This window comes from Sceloporus undulatus, chromosome 2, assembly GCF_019175285.1.
Source record: "Sceloporus undulatus isolate JIND9_A2432 ecotype Alabama chromosome 2, SceUnd_v1.1, whole genome shotgun sequence".
In the NCBI taxonomy this organism is placed as follows: Eukaryota; Metazoa; Chordata; class Lepidosauria; order Squamata; family Phrynosomatidae; genus Sceloporus; species Sceloporus undulatus.
Genome location: NC_056523.1, coordinates 199,156,767 through 199,177,235, shown reverse-complemented (window position 1 = coordinate 199,177,235; position 20,469 = coordinate 199,156,767). Strand labels below are relative to the sequence as shown.

General features: G+C 39.9%; 1 protein-coding gene across 1 annotated transcript in view; it reads right to left on the bottom strand.

Moving 5' to 3' along the window:
• FOCAD (focadhesin) overlaps nt 1-20,469 on the bottom strand; it is a 148,216-nt gene that overhangs the window by 51,176 nt on the left and 76,571 nt on the right. The window contains exons 17-18 of the mRNA XM_042447659.1: nt 19,099-19,287; nt 16,301-16,422 (exon numbers count right to left, since the gene is read on the bottom strand). Coding sequence (XP_042303593.1) covers nt 16,301-16,422; nt 19,099-19,287 — 311 coding nt within the window. The remainder of the gene's footprint in view (nt 1-16,300; nt 16,423-19,098; nt 19,288-20,469) is intronic.

Genomic DNA, 20,469 nt, shown 5'->3' with positions numbered 1-20,469 from the left:
AATAGTTTTACCAAATGTTGCATAGCTGAAGAAATCCAGAAGCAGAGAAGTTTGTTTAAAAAAAAAGAAAGAAAGAACAACACAGCTTCACATTTCTTCTTTTCAAATGTTGTCATTATTACAGCAATTTAAAAGAAAACCATTGCTCAGGGTTGTTTCTGTTTGCAGTAGAACTTCAAAGCCCAAAGCTTAAAAAAAGAGCACTGTAATTAAAATGACTGCTGTGCATTGTTATGTCTCATAATATTCTATGGCAGGCAAAAGAATTAGCTTTTTGTTTCCGGTGTCCAATTATTTCTACTGTTGGCCTCAACTGAAAACATTAAAAGTTGTCATGACAGCCATTTGGAGCCTATTAAAAACAAGTTATTAGATCTCAGCAGTTTTCAGAACAATATAACTTCAGTACAGTATCTTCAGTTGTGCAAGCCATTAAAAAAACAAAAGGAAAAAGAAAAGAATGAAAAAAGAAAACGCCAGAATGGAATGTTAGTAAAATCTGCCTTCTTACCATATTTACTTGAATTTTGATGTAAAATAATAGCCAGCTGGTATAACTTGTTTATTTATGTACTAAATCAGTTAGAGATTACTTTTGGAGCATAAGGCTGTTGAGATCATACATGGAAAAATATTAATTTTAAAATAAAAACAAAAGCAATAAAATAATCCACAATACTGCTGCTGCTGTTCAAGTTAAGCCAACTTATGGTAGCCCTAAGGCAACTTATGCATTTTCTTGGCAAGATTTGTTCAGAAGAGGTTTGCCATTGTCATCCTCTGAGAGAGTGCGACTTGCTCAAGGTCATCCAGTGGGTTTCATGGCCAAGCCGGGAATTGAACCCTGGTCTCCAGAATTCAAATTGTATCCAGAGATGACTTTTCTTTCATCAGCCTCTGCTTTTTCTGTAATTTCCACTTTGTTGGCCAGAATTATATATCTATGCTTCTTTAACATGTTGGCATAGCTGGTGAGAGCAGCTGAACTGCCTTACCTTTTGGTTTGTGTTTTGTTGTTTGTGCATGGTCAGTTAGAAAATCTGGCGGCAGCTGCTGTTCACCTTGCCTGTTGTAGGCAGGCATACACAGCTCCAGTAGGATTGGCTAGAGTAGAATTCGATTCTTTATGTAAAAGTTTATTTGGTCATTGACCAGCAAAAGAATTCGATTCTTTTCCAGCTTTATCACAGTGTTTACTGCAAATATACTGCTGCAATACAACACCAAAATTCCATGTTCATTCAGCTCTCCTTCACTAACCTCCCAATGCCCATTAAAAATTATTCCTTCTAGACTGAGAGGTGGCAGGAAAAACAGGGCCAGTTGAGTATAAAATGACTTTGTAAAAAGGAGCTTCTTTTCATTAGAGGCTTTGTTAACAGAGGTACATCTGTACATCCAAAAGAACCCACAAGTGAATGGGAACCACTTGCTAGGTGATGTTTCACTTGTATCACTACCACAATGGTGGGGAAGGCTGCCTGTGCTGAATTTTCCCTTCTATAAAACTTCAGCATTACCATCCTAAATGGGAACTTGAAAGCAAGTACTGAACTTGTGAACTTACTTTACTTCAGCATGTTGAGTTTTGGGGGTTAGGGTTGTGGCAACTCCAGTTAAGAGGCACGTCTTCTCAAAGACATTATTGAAAGAACAGGAAGATAATTGTTGGCCCACTGAGCTCAAACTAGTGGCAAGGCTTTCTTTTCTTTTAAAAAAAAATCCTTTCCAGACACCCCCAATTTGAATAGATGACCCATAGTTCTTCTACTACTGGAATGTACTTTCAAAGACACTCTTGCAGGTCTTATTTACCAGACAATAAAACAACATGTTAGTGCTTCAGGGAGCGTTAAAGGATGAGCTTTAAGTCACTTTGAGTCAGTCTTGAACAAGTGCAGGATTTAGAATGAAGTGCAACTCCAAACAGAACATGGCTTATTGAAACCATGTTGCATGCTCTCATAGGAAATTACTGCAAAATTATATGAGAAATGTCCTTTTAATCTGTTCTTGTTGACAGACACTATACACTTTAACTTGGACAGTATCTAGACTCTAGAGGACTACTTAAGAGGGCTAGGACCATTACTGTCCCAGTATGGTACAGGTACCTAAAAATATGAGGATATTATGTATCTGCTGCACACACGCCACTTATTCATCCACACTGGCCCAATTCAGATGCTTATCTAGGCCAAAGATCCTATGCCCATTGCCCAATAAAGGAGTGAGTCAATGTATTCCATCAATTTCCACTTAATACAATACAGCATAATACAGGCTGAGTCTCTTGGATTTCAGATTTTTGGGGGATGTTGGAATACCTGTATATGCATATACCATACATGAGATAACTTGGAGTTGGGACTCAAGTTAAAACATGAAATTCAATAATGTTTCATATACACTTTATACATGTGGTTGACCTATAGCCAAGTATATGCAGTAAATAAGTGTAGGCAGCATCAACTGTTGGCATCAGAGGAGTGGAATCTATGCCCTGTTCCCAAAAACAGATTCCCAACAAGTATTCAGCATCATGGCTAGCTAATATCGATTCAGAGGGGTTTGCCATTGCCATCCTCTGAGATTGAGAGTGACTTGCCCATGGTCACCCAGTGGGTTTCCATGGATGAATGAAGATTTTAATCCTGGTCTCCAAAGCCGTAGCTCAAACCACTACATGACGCTGACTCTCATAACTATAGACACACATTTTACAGAGGGTGCAGTGGGGGGAATGGCTCTACAAGGTCTCCTGGGGGGCTTACATGCTCATTCATTAATTCATTCATTCATATTCATCGAATTATATGCTGATTTTCTACCCATGTGGGACCCAAGGCAGTTTCCAAACAATTAAAGCTAAAAACATAAGAATGAAACTAAAACAAAACCAGCACAGTGTAGTTTATTTTCACTGGACTATGACTCTAGAGATCAGGGTTCAAATCCCAGCTCAGCCATGTAAGCTCACTGGGTGACCTTGAGCAAGTCACACTCTCTCAGCCTCAGGAGATGGCAATGGCAAGCCTCATCCAAAGAAACTTGTGGGGGGAAATCATGGCAGGTTCACTTTAGGGTCGCCATATGTCACAAACAACTTGAAGTCACACAACGACAACAAAAATTAAAACACAATTAAAATATCATCATATTAAAATCATGAATTATTTATAAAATCATTTAAAAATATATGACAGTGAAAGCTAGATTACCCTTTCAACCCCATACACCCATATGCTGCCCCCTCGCTTCCCACAATTGCCCATTCCTATGGTAGGTGAAAGGAACCAGATTTTCAACTATTCAACACAGTTCAGTTCCAATCTTTATCCAAGGCATGCTGCATCTTAAAGTAACAGAAACAAATGGTGCCCACACCTGAATCTGACTTCAGCACTAGCAAATAAAGCTTAGAAAAGTTACTGTTTTGGAGTTCCAACCCCTAAAGTAACTTTTCTAAGCTCTGTAGAAAAATCAGTGACAGGGAGAGATTAAGGCGAATGACCAGTGGAGGGATGTTGCTGCCCTCTAATATCTTCCACCTGAGGCAGTCGCCTCATTCTGCTTTCCAAGAGAGTCCATCTTCTTCCCATGTCAACAGCTTGGGCTGGCTGCCCAATCTAAAGATGCCAGTAGTTCCTATCTTCAAGACTGTCTGAACATTTTATGGTGCTCTGATGGGATTCTGTGATGTTAAAAAATATTCCTGGACTCACTAATCATAAACACATTCTCCCAAGCTGCTTTATATATAACAAAAATTAAACACTGCTTCAGTATTCTAATGGTGGTGCTCTGTTTCTCCACACATGTTTGGATTCCTTTTATAATCCCTATATATGTTTTGCTCTTCTATAAGGTATGTACATCACTACAAAGCTAAGCCAGGTTTTCTTTTTATGAATGTTTAACATTCTACAGGCATATGACATGGGGCACCAGGGAATAATATTTCAAACACCAAATATGTTTCAGATTAAGCATCTTTAGTATTAGGCATTTTGACATTCATACCAATGCAATATTGTATTTACATTTCAAAGAAATTTAAGCACCAAAGATTTTTAAAAGAATGTATGTGTGTGTGTGTGTGTGTATCTGTTGTTTGTGTGCCTTCAATTCGTTTCCATTTTATGGTGACCTTAAAGCTAATCTGTCATGGGATTTTCTTGCAAGATTTATTCAGAGGGGGTTTGTACATCCTCTGAGGCTGAGAGAGTATGACTTGCCCAAGGTCACCAAGTGGTTTCCATGGCTGAGCAGGGATTCAAACCCTGGTGTCCAGAGTTGTAGTCCAACACTCAAACCACTACACCACACTGGTTCTCATTCACACACACACACACACACACATCTCAGAGAGAGAAGGATAAAAATAAATGTTTTAGTCTGCATGAAATTCAAGTTACTGCTTCAAACTACCAATTCAACTAAAGCAAACAATGAGAGTTTAAGTAATTCATAGGGGAAAGAACAGCTGATAATAGTGGATCCCATTTTTAATGAAGGTCTAACCATGGTCCAGAACACTTGGCAGGTATTATCCAGTTTGAGACTGCTTTAACTGCCCTGGCTCAGTGCTAGGGAATCCTAGGAACTGTAGTTTATTGTGGCACCAGAGCTCTTTGACAGAGAAGGCTAAATATCTCAGAAAACTACAGTTCCTGTTATCTGGAAGAAAACATGTTAAAGAATTATGTTTTTAAGATAGTTAAAACTGGAGTAATAAAGGTGACAAAGCACAATAATAATAATAATAATAATAATAATAATAATAATTTTTATTTCTATCCCGCCTTTCCAATTGCTTGATCAAGGCGGCTTACAAGACAAGAAACAGTAAAATACAGGTAAAAACATCACAATTTAAAAATTTAAAACATCATTACTAGGGGTAGAACGGGAATCTATACAAATCACAATTCACTAGGGGCAAGAAAAAGACAATACTGTATATCACACTAATCCGGGGTCGAAAAACAGAGAACAAGGAGCAGAAAAAACACTATTGACCTAAGGTGAAAAAGCCAGCTGGAATAGATGCGTTTTTAATTGTTTCTTAAAAGAAACTAAAGATGCAGAGGAACGGAGCTCTGCAGGGAGCTTATTCCACAATGAGGGGGGCAGCGATAGTAAAAGCCCTCTGTGAGGTCCTCACCAGATGGGGATTTAGGGACCTCTAACAAATTTGTCCCTGATGTTCTGAGTGTGCGGGGCAGATTATATGGGGAGAGACGGTCCTCCAAGTACCCTGGGCCCAAGCCATTTAGGGCTTTATAGGTCAAAACCAACACCTTGTATTGAGCTCGGAAGCGAATGGGTAGCCAATGGAGATCTTTCAAAATAGGTGTTATGTGGTCTGTCCTGGAGCTACCAGCGACCAGTCTGGCTGCCATATTCTGCACCAATTGAAGCTTCCGGGTTTGGTACAAGGGTTGCCCTATGTAGAGCGCATTGCAGAAATCCAATCGAGAGGTTACCAAAGCATGTACAACAGTTTCAAGGTCCCGACGGTCCAGGTAGGGGCGCAGCTGGCGTATCAGCCGAAGCTGATAACAAGCACTCCTGACCGTCGCATCCACCTGAGATGTCAGATGAAGCGACAAATCAAGGAGTACTCCCAAGCTGCGCACCGAGTCCCTCAAGGGGAGCGTGACCCCATTCAGGACAGGCTGACAAATCTCACCACCCGGAGCCGAGGGACCTATCACCAGTACTTCCGTTTTCCCTGGATTCACACTGAGTTTGTTCTCCCTCATCCAGCCCATTACCGACGCCAAGCAGGCATCTAGAGGAGAGATGCCATCCTTAGTTACTGCGTCAGTCAGAGACACAGAGAAAATTATTTGGGTGTCATCAGCATACTGATAACACTGCGCCCCGTGTCTCCGGATGATCTCTCCCAGCGGTTTCATGTAGATGTTAAAAAGCATAGGGGACAAAATCGCTCCCTGAGGGACACCAGATGTAAGTGCCCTCTTATCGGAGCAACAGTTCCTCAGCTCCACCATCTAGAATCTACCCGAGAGGTAGGACCGGAACCACTGCAAAGCGGTGCCCCCGATACCCAACTCCCCCAGGCGTTCCAGAAGGATACCATGGTCGATGGTATCGAAAGCCGCTGAGATGTCAAGGAGCACTAACAGGGACACGCTTCCCCTGTCCATGCTCAGACGGAGGTCATCAACTAAGGCGACCATGGCAGTCTCAACTCCATAGCCCGCCCGGAAGCCAGTTTGAAATGGGTCCAGAAAATCGGTGTCATCCAAGATCGATTGAAGCTGGAAGGCGACTGCTCTCTCGATCACCTTCCCTAAAAAAGGCAGCAGCGAGATGGGCCGATAGTTGTTATGAATCAGGGGGTCTAAGGAGGGCTTCTTAAGCAAGGGTTTAACCACTGCCACTTTCAAATTGGATGGAAACTGACCCTCCCTTAGAGATGTGTTAATGATGTGGTGCAACATAGTCAACACCGCATCACCCCCCTGAGCTGCCAACCATGAGGGACAGGGATCAAGAGAGCACGTCGTCCTCCTAACGCTTCGAAGGATCTTGTCCACTTCATCGGTACTAACAAACTCAAAGTGATCCAGTATAACTGGGGCCACGGACGCTTCGGACGCCTCTCTTACAGGACCTGCATAAACCTGCATAACTATGGTTTTGTGTTATAAGTAAGTCATGTGAGAAGAAGATTGGGTGGATAATGAATTTAGGATGAAATGTAAATGGGTTAATATGAATGAAGAATGTTGGTTTATGGAGGATATAAGGAAGGAAAAGAATCATGGAATGGTGAAGAAAAGAAGACAGACTGCAGAAGCAAGAAAGATGAAAGAATGCTGAAAACTATTCCAGAACAAAAGAAAAGAAAGAGAACTGTACGAAATTTCATTTTGTGTGAATCTTTTTTTAAAATGTAGGAAATGTGAATAAAAAGTATTAAAACAAAAACCCCTACAGTCCCCAGAATTCCCTAGCACTGAGCCAGGGCAGTCAAAGTGGTCTCAAACTGGATTATTCCTGCAGTGTGTTTTGGAGCCATGTTTACTTAAAATACATTTGATTCTATTCCAAACAATAATTATATTACATTTGTAAAAATATTACTCCTTAAAGTAGTTCAGTTGTGAAATAAAGCCCAAAAGGAAGCACAAAGGAAAAAATCCCTGAAGGAAGTAAAAAACAAACAAACCAGGTTGATGTGCATGAACATTTGTGTGCATAAGGGGAAAAAAAGGAAAAAAGATGGATATTTGCACTCTTTGGTATGTAGAATAATAAAAACAAAACAAAACATGGAAGTCACTTCATTTGAACAAGGAGGAGAACTTTTCATTTTCTTTTGAGGGTCATATTCCTTCAGGGATAATTTGTCAGAGACTGAGCGGTGCAGAGAAGGACTGAAGCTAGGTTGCCTCTTTTTCTCTTTGTCTTCCACCTATCTTTCCTTGACATCTCAATCACGTCTCCAGAAGGTGGAACCAAGTGCTTACAAATAGCCTTTAGCAGTGGTAATGTTTATTGCAGTCACAGACCCAAAAATATACTACAGAAGTTTTAAAAGGACCAGACAGCAAAAAGAGGCCTTTTGAGATTAGGGGAGTATTCATACTGCACAGTTAAAGCAGTATGACACCACTCTACCTCCCATGATTCTATACTACAGAATCCTGGGATTTGTATTTTGTTGAGGCACCAGAACTCACTGACAGGTACCTCACCAAACAACAAACATAGGGATTCTACAGGATGGAGCCATGACAGTTAAAGTTATGTCGAACTGCTTTAATTCTGCAGTGTGGATACATCTTAGGACAAGGACTGCAAATGACATAGAGACCTGGTTTTCCCAGTCCCCTGTTATAAGATGAAGTATACCTTACTCTTGGAATAGAGTCAAGGTTCTTGCTGAAATTCTCTCCATTTTGCCCTTCCCCAGACCAAAGTGCAACATGCCTGACAAATCTGCACGTTTGCATGGTTAGCAATATGTTTCAGAAAAACATAATAGGCACAAAATTAAGTATACACTTTTAAAATGGGAATGACTGTAACTGTGTGTAATAGAAAATGCACACAAACACACTTTAGGCACGGGTGGAAATACATACAAAAATGCATTCATTAGGAACAGTGTGCAAATAAATGCATACATCGTGGAAAATGCATACAGAGAACATGTATAAATGTCTATAGCAAAAGAAAAAGAAAGATTGACGTCCTGTTTAGCAGTTACTAAATTGTAAGCTGGACATAGGATCTTGTAACTGCTGGGAATTCACATTTACAGTCATGACTCACGAATGATTGAACATGATCCCCAAAATCTATCCTTGCAGCCTAGTAGCTTCTGATTTGGATTTCCTGCATGGCAGGGGGTTGGACTGGATGGCCCGTGCGGTCTCTTCCAACTCTATGATTCCATAATTCTATGAGGTTCGGCAGATCAATGCAATGGGAAATGCAGTGCTCTCCCAGTCACAGGTCACACTGAGACAAGCAGTTGCCTCCTGCTACCTGTTCTTAAAACACCACACAGCTGGAATAATGCAACATACTACATTCCCCAGTGTCCCAATCTTCAGAGCCTCAGAAGCACTTCAGTCATGCTGTCAAAGTAGTTTTTTTTGGGGGGGAGATCATCAGCTATAACTACTGCTCCACTGTTGCAGTTATGCTGATGATGCAGAATTTCAACAACTGTCTCAAACCAGTGATCGTACAGAAATGTAAATGGGATATGCACCAAATGTGAAATGAAAAGTCTTACAGTTCCCAACCAGATTCATATTAATCCCAAATCGGACATCTGAACAATAACCAATGACAGTTGCAGGAGGATGACAAAGTTAGGAATTTGATAAGGCTAAAGTCTGCTAAGGAACCCAGTATCTCAACACCACAAACATTTTGACTTTATATAAGAGCATCCGAGTTGGCCAAAGGCACTCTGAGAAAATTCTCAGTCTGCAATCTCAGCCTCATTCAAGTTAAGGCAGCCAGCAGGGATGCCTTATTAAAAATCCTAGAGCTGATGGTGATAAAAAGAATTAGTTATAAAAAGAAAAGAAAAGAAGAAGCAATAACTGCTTTACAACTGCTTCTCTGGTCTGTTAATGGATTCCATTTGTTTTTTTCAGGGTGATAAAGCAGTGCTGTTTTGTTTTTTTAATTTTAATCAGAGCATGGAAGAGTTACCCAGCAAAATGTAGTGTATTCCACATTTTTCACATCTAATTTTACAACACAGTACTCAATACTTACAAATAAAAAGTTTCTCAACATATGATTATCACACTACTGCCAATGCTCTTTTAGCCCAAAGAATAACTAACATTACAGTGGTGCCTCCACATCTGCTGGGATTAGGGGTGAAGCAAACGATCCCCATGAATGTAAAAAAAACCAACACAAATTAAAAAAAACACTATTCTTTTTACCTAAGAGAGCATCTCTCTAGGAATTTCCAGGTCCTCCACTGCAACTTTATGGTCAACATCTGCCAAAAGTTGATCATAGAATTATGCTAGAGGACCTACAAATGCCTAGAGAAGTGTTTTCTCTAGGAATGTCTAGCACAACTCTATGTTAAATTTCTGGCACAATTGCGCTGGAAGACTAAAAGATTCCTAGAGAGAACATATTAATCAAAACCGCAAATAATCAAATTCGCAAATGTCAAAGCTGCAAATGTGGAGGCCCAACTGTACTTGCTGTTGACAGATTGGCTCTGCTGGCGTAGTTATGCTGACAGTTCAATGGAAAGTGACAATGAAGGTAAGAGGGTAAATCCCCCAATGGCAAGAGCAGAGAAGAAAAAGAAAAAGCAGGCCATGACAGAAGGAGGAAACTGGTTCTAAACTATCTATTCCTCAAATGTCCAGCTTCAGGAAAGGGGTCCCACAGAACCAAACCAGCATGAGAAGGATGGCTTAGACAACTATCTGTCCCACAACATAGTCAATTGTTCAAACTGCTCATCCTCCAAAAAGCAAGCATTTCTGGATTTTGATTTAGGAGACTCCAATTCCCACTGCTACTACCACCACTTGCTCCCCATGTGAAACAGAACCTTCTCCTATATATAAGCAGGGTGCTCCTATAGTATCCCTGGGCCTATGCAAAAAGTACAATTCTTCTGACATTCTCTTTAAAGCATTAAAACGTGATCACTGTTCCAGTAAGCAATATGTTGTGGAGAAACTTTATCAATATTAAAGTATTACTTCCAAGCTCTGCTTTTCATCTTCCCTAGAAGGAAGCAATAGTAGCTGTACATCAACACAATGAACCCTAAATACAAAATGTCACACCTTTCTGTTAGCAAGTGTGGTCATCTCCCTTCTTGCCAAAGAAATGTCAGTGCATTTCCTAAAAATAAAACTGCCATTTCAAGTTACTATATCAGGAGTGAGGAAACAATTGCTATCTTCTCATCCAACAGAAAAATTATAGTGCACAACACAGCTATTATCTGTACATTTCAGAAATGTATTTCATGTGAAAGCCATACTTTCCTCACGTTATTTTCTCAATTCGATTTACTCATTCCTCCTCCCATGTACACACACCAGTCTCAGAGTTAGCAGAAGAATGTATATGCATGTTCTGGGTTCCTGCCAAACCAAAATGAATGAAAGAAAAGAAATGTAGGACCAGACAAAACAAAAATCTTGCGTTTAGGAAGTGGAATACTGATAAATATGTCACTTTTTAGAAGGTGAAAAATAAACACATCCTTGTTACAAGAACAAAATTGTTGTTATGAGAGGGAAAAGTTACAGGGGGGAGGCTTAATTTCAACTAGAACTGAGAATCATCTTAAGTATGTGTGCATGTGTGCGAAGTAGATCATTAACGGGCTTGAGTTGAGGGAAACAAGCCCATGATATTGATTATATTTATTGGATGTGATATTCCCAGCGTCTGTTAGTTTTTTCCTGAGGGACCACAGCAGTAAGAGTCAAGCTGCTTTGTGTTCACCTACAACAACTGAAATTATATACAGTGGTACCTCGGGTTACGAAATTAATTCGTTCCGCCGCCGCTTTCGTAACCCGAAAAGCCTTCGCAAGACGAAAACCCATAGGCGCTAATGGGGAAAAGCCGCGATTTCGTGTGAAATAGCGCCGAAAAGCACCAAAATTTTCTTCGTAACCCGAAATAACCTTCGTAACCCGGAACAGTTATTTCCTATGGGATTTTTTCGTATCCCGGAAATTTCGTAACATGGGTATTTCGTATCCCGGGGTACCACTGTATGCTATCACAGCCAGTGACTAGGAGGTTGATGATACCCTCTTGCTAGTCGAGAGGTTCATGTAGGACATGGCTGAAGACACTGAGACACTCTTGGTAAACACATTTTCAAGATACATATCTATGCGGGTGGAGGGCGGAACCTGGTTTTGGTACAGGCAATCTTTTGGTCATTCTGTGGGATGGTCTGTGAAGGAAGGGTACAGAGGGAAAGAAACCCTGTTTATTCTCAGTAGCTTTCAATATCATTGACTGTGCGCTGGGATATGGCGGAACTAGTCTTACAGCAGATCTTTTCCTGCTTGGACAACTGATTTTGAGATGTAGTGTTGGGGAATTGTTGCTCTGTTCAGTGCTAGATGTGCTGCTGGGTTTCTCTGGGTGTTTTCAGTCTCCATAAACTTTTCAACATATACTATATATGCTTGTGTATAAGTTGAAACATTTCTGATGAAAAATTGACCCCAGAACCTGAGGTTGATTTATAATTGGGTCAATACTAGAACAGGGATCCAGTGCAAAAGCAGTGACCAGAGGCAGAGGCGAGAAGCCCCTCAAGGCATGGAAGCAGCACCAAACACTCCATTACCCCTCACTTGCCCAAAGTGGAGAAACCCTTTTTTCCTTTCTTCTTTCCTTCATCACCTTCTTTTTTGAATCAAGCAGCATACAACAGCAATGTGGGGGAGCCCAGAGAAAGACTGTGATGGCCATTTTTAATAGGGGACTTCCTAGATAAGCCTTGTGAGGCTTGGCAATCCTTCTGCAGAGAGGCGTGTACAGTAAGCCCCTATTTAAAAAGGCTACCACAGTCTTTATTCAGGCTCCCTCATACTGCTGAACACTGCACTGGCTGAAAAAGAAGGTGAGGAAAGAGAGAGGGCTGCCTTTGTTTCTCTAGTTTGGACAAAGGAGGGGTAATGGGATGAAAGCGCTGCTTCCACACCAAGCAGGGCTTCTCCCCTCTGCCTCTTATCATTACCTTTGCACTGGGTCCCTAATAAATGCAAGTTGTGTTGTTGTCTCTGCCGCCCCCTTTTTTCAGGTCACATTCTTATTCCTTAGTTGTATTCCTCTCTGTGTATTTGTATAGATGTAGGCATTTTAGATCACCAATGCCATTTACACAATCCACACTGTAACCCCTTAAACAGATCCTCTCCTTCTCTTTACCTCTTCCTAAGTATGTTCCCTCTGTGCATTTTTAAAAGGAGATGAAAAGATTTGTTTGTTATGCACCCATAAGATATTATTATTATTATTATTATTATTATTACTACTACTACTACTATACAATGGGCCCTTGGTGTCCACCAGGGTTTGTTTTCAAGACCTCCCCCCCCCCCGCCCACATTGGATACCAAAATCCATGGATGCTCAAGTTCCATTGAATACAGTGGGGTAATAAAATTATGTCCCTCATATGAAATGTCAAAATCAAGGTTTGCTCACTGAAATGTATATATTTTTTGAGTATTTTCAAGCTGTGGATGCTGGAATCCATGGATAAAAAATTTGTGGATATGGAGGGCTGACTGTATTTTCTTATATCCCACCTTTCTCCCAATATAGGGACTCAAGATGGTGAACAACAAGTCCTTGACTTGCTAAGTCCTTGACCTATCCATGGGTCATAGCAAAATACATAATTTTGGTTCTAAAACTTGCCTTGGACTTATACATGAGGTCAACTTATACATATATGGTATATGAAACCACTGAGAAAGATTATCCAGAGATATGATCTGAGATGTCATAAATATGAAGATGACTCAGTTCTCTACCACCTCTTTCTTCATTTGTACAAGTGAAACAGCTCATGTTCTGAATGCCAATAAATTGAGACTCAGTCCAGCAAAGAAAACCATACTGTATGCAGGTAGTTTATATGCAGATCTATGGTATTCACTTTTTGCTGATTTCAGAGAGTGATTCGCTTCTGCTAAAGCAGGAATAGCTAATTGTGGGAGGCAAGGGGGCCCCATCAGTTCACCGCACCAGAGACCCTGGAGGAAGACATTTCCCTGCCACATTCCTCACTGAAAAAACACCCTTTTTCACCACAAAGTAGCCCAAATACCGTTTAGAGGGAGAGAGTAGTGTTTACATCATATTTTAACCCACCCACAAACCATCTTGGGCTCAAGAGATTTTATTTTAATAACAGGAAGTGTCTAGAAGTCACTTCTTATTCATTTCCTGTTTTTTTTTTAAAGGCATTAGGGACATTCGTGGACATTTTTTTACTCTTGAGATGCCCTCAGAGCCACAGAAATGAGCCTGGGACTGCATGTAGCCCCGTAGACCACATATTGTTCATCCCTACCCTAAAGGATCATATGTGTAACTTGGGGTGTTCTTGGATCCTTCCTTGTCACAAGAAAAACAGGTGGCTTGGATGATTGGATGCTTTTATCAGCTCAGATCAATATATCAACAGCAACTGGAACTGTACCTGGAAAAAGTTAGCCTTACAACTGTTAAACTCTCGTTTCAGTTACTGAAATGTGCTGCATGTGGAACTGCTTCATGTTTGAGGAATTATAGTTGTCTAAAAACAGGAGAATTAGGCTGTGGACTGGGAATGGTCAATATGATCACTTTAAGTCTATGCTTTGTCATCCACAAAGATAAATCCATTTCTGAGCCCAGTTCCAAATGAGGGGTTAAATTTTAAATGCCATTTTTTAACCCAACTCTGGGGACTTGAACCATTTATACCATTTTACCCATCATGATTCAACCCATGATGCTCCCTAGCTCTTCCTGGCTTCTCCTCCAGATGCTCTGTGAGTGTCCTGACATTATACCCAAATGAACCACACCACAACCACACCATAAATTGCTCATGAAGTTGTCTCTTTTCTGTCTCAGCATTAATTGGGGAGACAGCTTCAAGTAAGAAGCTGCCAATTACTGACCATAAAGTAAATTTAATACATCTATTTAGGGATCTCTCTCTCTCAAATAGTCATTACCCTTCCACGCAAGAAAACCACATATATACATTACGTCTGTCACATGATGTGAGTCAAAAACATACATGTTCATTCTGTGGTTTCTTTAGTGAAATAAATCCTTGTCACAAATTATTATGTGTACTCAAAGACTTTCCAAAACTGCAGTATTCATTTAGACTTTTAACTGACAGAAACGAACGTTGGTACGTGTCCAACAGCAAGCACACCAATAAAAAACAGCTTCAAAAGAAAAACTGAGTGGAAGTGACTTTACCTCCATATGATCCCTGCCCCACATGCTCCCTTAACAAGTCTCCTCACTCTTACTTCTACCTGTCCTCCTTTTATATAACCAAAATTCTGCTGTGGAAGGTTTCCATGGAGAGCTCATGGGAGGTGCATAAAGAGGGGGATTTAATCAGGTTCTACTGATGTACCTGGTTCAAATGGTGTATTTGCTGTTGGATCTTGAACAATGAATTTTGCATTTGTAATATTTTAAACAAAGCTAAACTGAAGATTGCAAAGGCAGCCACTGCATCTTCATCTCTTTTGCCCAACACATGACATAACAACTTTGCACTAAAACACAGAGACTCATTCAGCTCTTTAATATGTGTTTGGACTGCACTTCCCAGCAGCCCTAGTCAGCAGAGACAATGGTGAGGAATACTGGGAGATGTGGTTCAACAACATCCAGAGAGCCCCACAAGCACGAATAAGCAGCAAATGATAGAGGGATGGTAAAATTTACAGCACAGTTAAATAATGTCCATAGACAGGTTATCACTAGACATTATGGCAGCTGGGAAGGAGAAAGGAAGCAATGCAAGTACAGGACTATGGTTTTAAGTGGCAGCCAGCCTAAACAATGCTACAGAAAGATGAAAATCCTTTTGATAAAATAATTGGGATGGCTACTGTCTCATCTGGAAAGCACTGTCTCCTCCAATAGGAATTGATTTTATGACTCCTGCTTCATGCAAAACCAAATCTTCAGTCACTTTTTTCTTAACCTGTCCTGTAGTATACCTGCTACATAAAGAGATGCGGAGGAATCACAGGAATAATGAAACAGAGCACCATGCTTGACTTCATGAATATAACATTATCCTAAAGGCAGTTTTGATATGTACAGCTTTCGATAAGCCTCCTTCCAGAAATATTTACCCAAGAAACTCTCTGTGACACAAAAGGAATATTCGTGCTTTCTCATTGTGGCTCTCACTCATGCAAACGCCAGAAAAGGTAAAAAAAATATTTTTTTAATCACTTGTAGCTATAGTGTGCAACCAAGACTTTACTCAAGTTCTACATCTTTGCCTATAATGTTATGCAACCATTCTCCATCACACTTTGGAAGAGAGGTATCCACACAGCTACACTTGTGCTTGCTTTTCCTGCATTTATTCCTGCTGTTTACAGCTTCCAAAGATCAGTTGGCTGCATGGATATAAATGCTCTGTTTAATGAAAATATTTGATAACAATGTCTCAAGTATCTTCCAGAATTATAAATTGGATGTTCATTTCTTACTCTTTCTTTCCTTCCTCCTGTCCTCTACCCCCACCCCAAGCCCCATTTCTCATAGGAGGATTAAAGCTTCAGTTTACAAAACCTTCATACAGACAATCAGCTACATCAACGTAATATCCCAGGGTGCTGGGAACAATTAAGAGATATGCTGTGTTATTATTACAGTAACAAGGAGGTAGAGGTCACTCTCCCTAGTTGCTATCCCCTAATTGTTTTTCAGACAAGCCCAAATCTGACAGCACTGTGACCAGATTAGGCAGAACTGTTAAAAAGAAATGAAGGGAAAATGTCACCTTTGATTTACACCGATAATCATCAGAGAAAACATTTCAGCAGAGAGCACATTTTTATTAGAGGTATTTATATGTTCTGTTCTCCTTAATTGTTCCTCACAGCAAGTTTACTTAATTAAGAGTAAATTACAACATCACACAGCTTGCAGCTACCGTTCCCTAATTAAAATAAGCAACTGTATACTCAGGGTTGGAGAAACGAAAGGTTGTGTAAATGGAAGGAAACCCAGCAACATTTACCTCATGAAGGAGAGCTGTTAACATTTGGTGGAAATTGCGTCCCCTACTAGCTAGGAATCGACTGATAGGCTTGCCATCCTTGCCCATGTGGATTGGAAGATCATAACTCAGTAACATGCCACCTAAAGGAAAATAACATACAAACATTCATTATATTACAGATAATTCCAAAAGGTTTTGTTTTAACATCCTTGTAAAAGCTGAGAAAATTGAAGTTTGGAAAGCTGAGGGACTGGATATGGGATCAGTTTGGGAATGCGGTGCTGATAGGAAGGAGCAAACCACCAATTTATAGTTTCCTTTTTATTGTATAAATTGTAGTAAATTAAATTGATCACTGACTTTGTACCACTGTCAGAGTTCCATCCAATAGTCTCTATGTATATATATACTGTATATATAAGGGCAGGAAGGCTCCATTTTTCTTTTTCTGGCCCAGGAACAACATAAGCCCTTGTCTACAGATATCCTACATCCCACAATGTCCTTTTAGTCCCTTTCATACAGGTACCTTCATTATCCTCTGAAGTTCTTATCGAACAGTGGCAAGAAACAACATCCTGCTGGGACAGCAGAGGAAAACACGTATTTGGGGATAGTATAGGTTATTGAGATGTGTGTAGGGTTTGGATGGTTGCATTTCTGTATGTTTTCACGAGTAGGGGGGGGGCGCTTTCTCTGTAGCTTGAAAACAAAAACTGCCTGAAAATGGTACCGTTTTTAAAAGGGGGAGTTGGGGGTCTTTAGGAGAGTGATGAAGGGCTTCAGAAGCCACAAAAGTGGGACCCGGGGTCTGTGTGCCACACTTATCCCACATATTAATGTATATTCTATCCAAATCCCAGCTAAGCCTCCTTCCCACAAAACACATTTACAGGGATGTAAACAATGCAGTTTTCCCTCATTTGCCAATAAATTGCTCAGTATTCAAAATTCTTCAGATATTAAGACTTTTATTTTATTTTTTAAAAAATGCAAAACCACCATTGGGTTTTTGTTTTGGGGTTGGGTTTTTTTTTGCAAACAAAGGTACATTAGCACTGAAAACTGGGTATTTTATACAAAACATACTTTTCCCACATTAAAAACACTCACTGTTTTACAGAACATACATTATTTTCTGTGCAAAAAGGATGGACTTTACAAGGTGGGTTTTTTTGTTTGTTTTTTGCACAAATAAATATTTCACCAAAAAAAACAACAAACCTGAACTGCAAATTCATTGAAAAAGACATGAAATAACTGTTTATCTTGCCCAGCAGGTCAAAACATACATTGCTAATTTATAACACCACACAAACAGTTCATAGGAAAGCTGAAAAATGAAACAGTGCAACCTAATATTGTCTACTCAGAACAAGCCCAACTGAGTTCTGTGGAACATATTCAGAGGTTAAGTGCATATAGGATTGTAGCCAAAGAGTGCTTTTCAATAGAGTTTCTCTCTTTCTCTCTCTCTCTCTCTCTCTCTCTCTGTGTGTGTGCGTGTCCCTCAATCTCTCTCTCTCGCTCATACACACACATAGCTGTAGGCACATACACATTTATATACCCTTACAATAACTAACATTTACAGCTTTTAGTTTCCTGAACAATCTTTTTCATGATAGATAACAGTCTATATACAATTTTGACTAAGGAAGCAAATTTTCAACTATTTCATCCTTGCATGCATTTACAGAAGTTTTCTCCCCACTGCAGAGAAAATAAATATTCCCTTACAGTATTCTTCCTGTATTTGAATGTTGCAAAAGAATTATTTTGTGGAGAGAGAAAAATGTCCGTTTTTTGGAAACCCCAGAACCACCAGCAATATTTTCTGAATAGATAATTCCTTAACAACCCTTAGGGACATTTGCAAACATGGCAGAAACTGCACAAAATTCTCTGGTATATTATTCCACTTGATCAGGTTTCTCAACTTCAGGGAAATCCATTTTTGAGCTGGAGATGAATAATTATGAATATTGTTTCTATGTCCATTTTAAATATATGATTGGCAGATAAAATCTACCACAGCTCAATTGGATTTCTACTCCTGGAACAAGAATTTGCCTTTTAGGTAGGGAGCAGCTCTAGTACCTGGAAAGAATAAGGTTCTCCATTATATGTGGAGCAATCTGTCCCATGCACTTGCTGAACACAGTGGTGTCTGATACTCAACAATGAGCAAAGGGAAATGTGTTGGGACTAGATTGCAGTGAGTGGAGATGATGCCGTGGTTGAGGACTCCCATGGGTGGCTAAAGGAAACACAACTGTTCAGTGTTGACACCTCATTTCTGGAATTCCGATTCCAGGAAGGATCTTATTATTTTTCAGAGAATTTCCTTTTTTTTTTTTTTTTTTTTGCTTATTCTTAAAAAAAATTGTAACTGTTTAAAAATCTCTTCCAACTCTATTATTCTATGATTCTATGATACTAAGACTACTGGACTAGAGACTCAGAGGATTATCTGGGAAGAAGATGTAGGTTCAAATCCTTACTTAGCCATGAAGCTCACAGGATGAATTTGGGCTTAATCCACATTGTTGTTGTGTGGATAAAAATGTGCAGGAACTGTGCACAAAGCTCCTCAAAGAAAAATTTAAGAATCAAAGATATGGCCTTGTTTTGGATGATAGTGGAAAGTCATTCTCACATTGCTTTGTAATAATTGTCTTACACACTATACTGCTGATGTTAAATATTTTGCTTTTTATCTTGTATGCAGCCCCAAGAATACTTTGTTAAATGGTGGCAAATAAACAAAATCAAATAAATTGTTTTACTTCCATCCACTGCTAAAGACATTGTACCTGCAAGGCCAGGCCTCAGCCCTGGCTGCTTATTCCTCTCATACATTTTTAGCATAAAGTTTGGAACACCCGACACAGTCTTCCCTTGGTCTGATCGCACAGCACTTCCACGGAGCGCAGAATGGTATATTCCACGGGGCATGTTGGCCATCTCCTGTTTCACCAGTGATGCGGAAAACTCTTCAAATGCTTGAAAGGAAGGGTTGGGAAAAAAGGGAGGGGGTGAGGAGGCAGAAAGAAAACAAAAGGTGATTGAATGAGGAAACCAGAACCACCCAACCGATGTGGAACCACAACTATTATCTAGGAATGTTATGCTGAAATAACTGGTAACTCCATATTTGTCTGACAGCTCCAAGGTCATGGTTTCTGTAAGTCCTAAGCAAGCCTTCACAACTCCACATTCACCTCCCACTCAAAATGTCACCTCAGGAAACCTTCAATAAATGGTGTCAGATGTTCCAGCTCAGAAGGAAAAACAAACAGCCCAGCTATTTTATATGCTGATCAATGCTCCCTTTATTTGATCACTGAACTGAGGTCACAAGTACAGAACAAAAAGAAGGAAAAATGACCTTCGCCTTGACAAATGCATCACCCCCACTTATGTCTACATGAGGTTTCTGGCCATGTAAAATAAAAACAACCCCAGAGCTCCAAAAATGGATATTGAAAATTCACCAAATACAATGAGAAACATTGATCCAGCACTCTAGACATAGGGCTTTTAAACTTTAGGCAAGTTCACCCACTGAAGCTGTAAAGAATTATCATAATGTTTTTCCACTTCTAAAAGTTAACTGGAATAACTCAGACAGCAAATCCTTATAGGAAAAGGTCCACAGCCTAAAATCTGGATCCAACAATTCATTATTTGTTAGGTTTGACAGTTTCTTGGTTGTCAGTGTTTGTTTTGTTCCAAAGGTGTAATATGAAACATTACATTTACTAATCTAATATTACATTTTATATTAGATCTGTGATTCTGTTTCACATTTTCCCATACCAGTTGCAGTGCTATGTTTTCTGAGAAATGGAGAAAGCATCCAGCTTGGAAAAGTTACCTTTTTTAGACTACCAGAGTTCCAACAACAACATCAACCTGACTAGCGGCTAAACTGTCTGGCCCAATATGTCCTGTATGTACAGGAAATCTGTGGAATCTTTCCATAAATATAAATGCCAGGTCTGCCATATAAATGTATATATTGCAACCACAAAACTATGTTTGCACTGCATATTCTGCATTGCAGATTCTGGGTATTTATATGACAAGGTTTCATCAACACAGGATAAAATGTGTTTGCCTTATATGGTCTTCTGGTTCCCTGAAGTAGGAGAAACAGTGCTTTCCCAAGCTCTGTGTATATG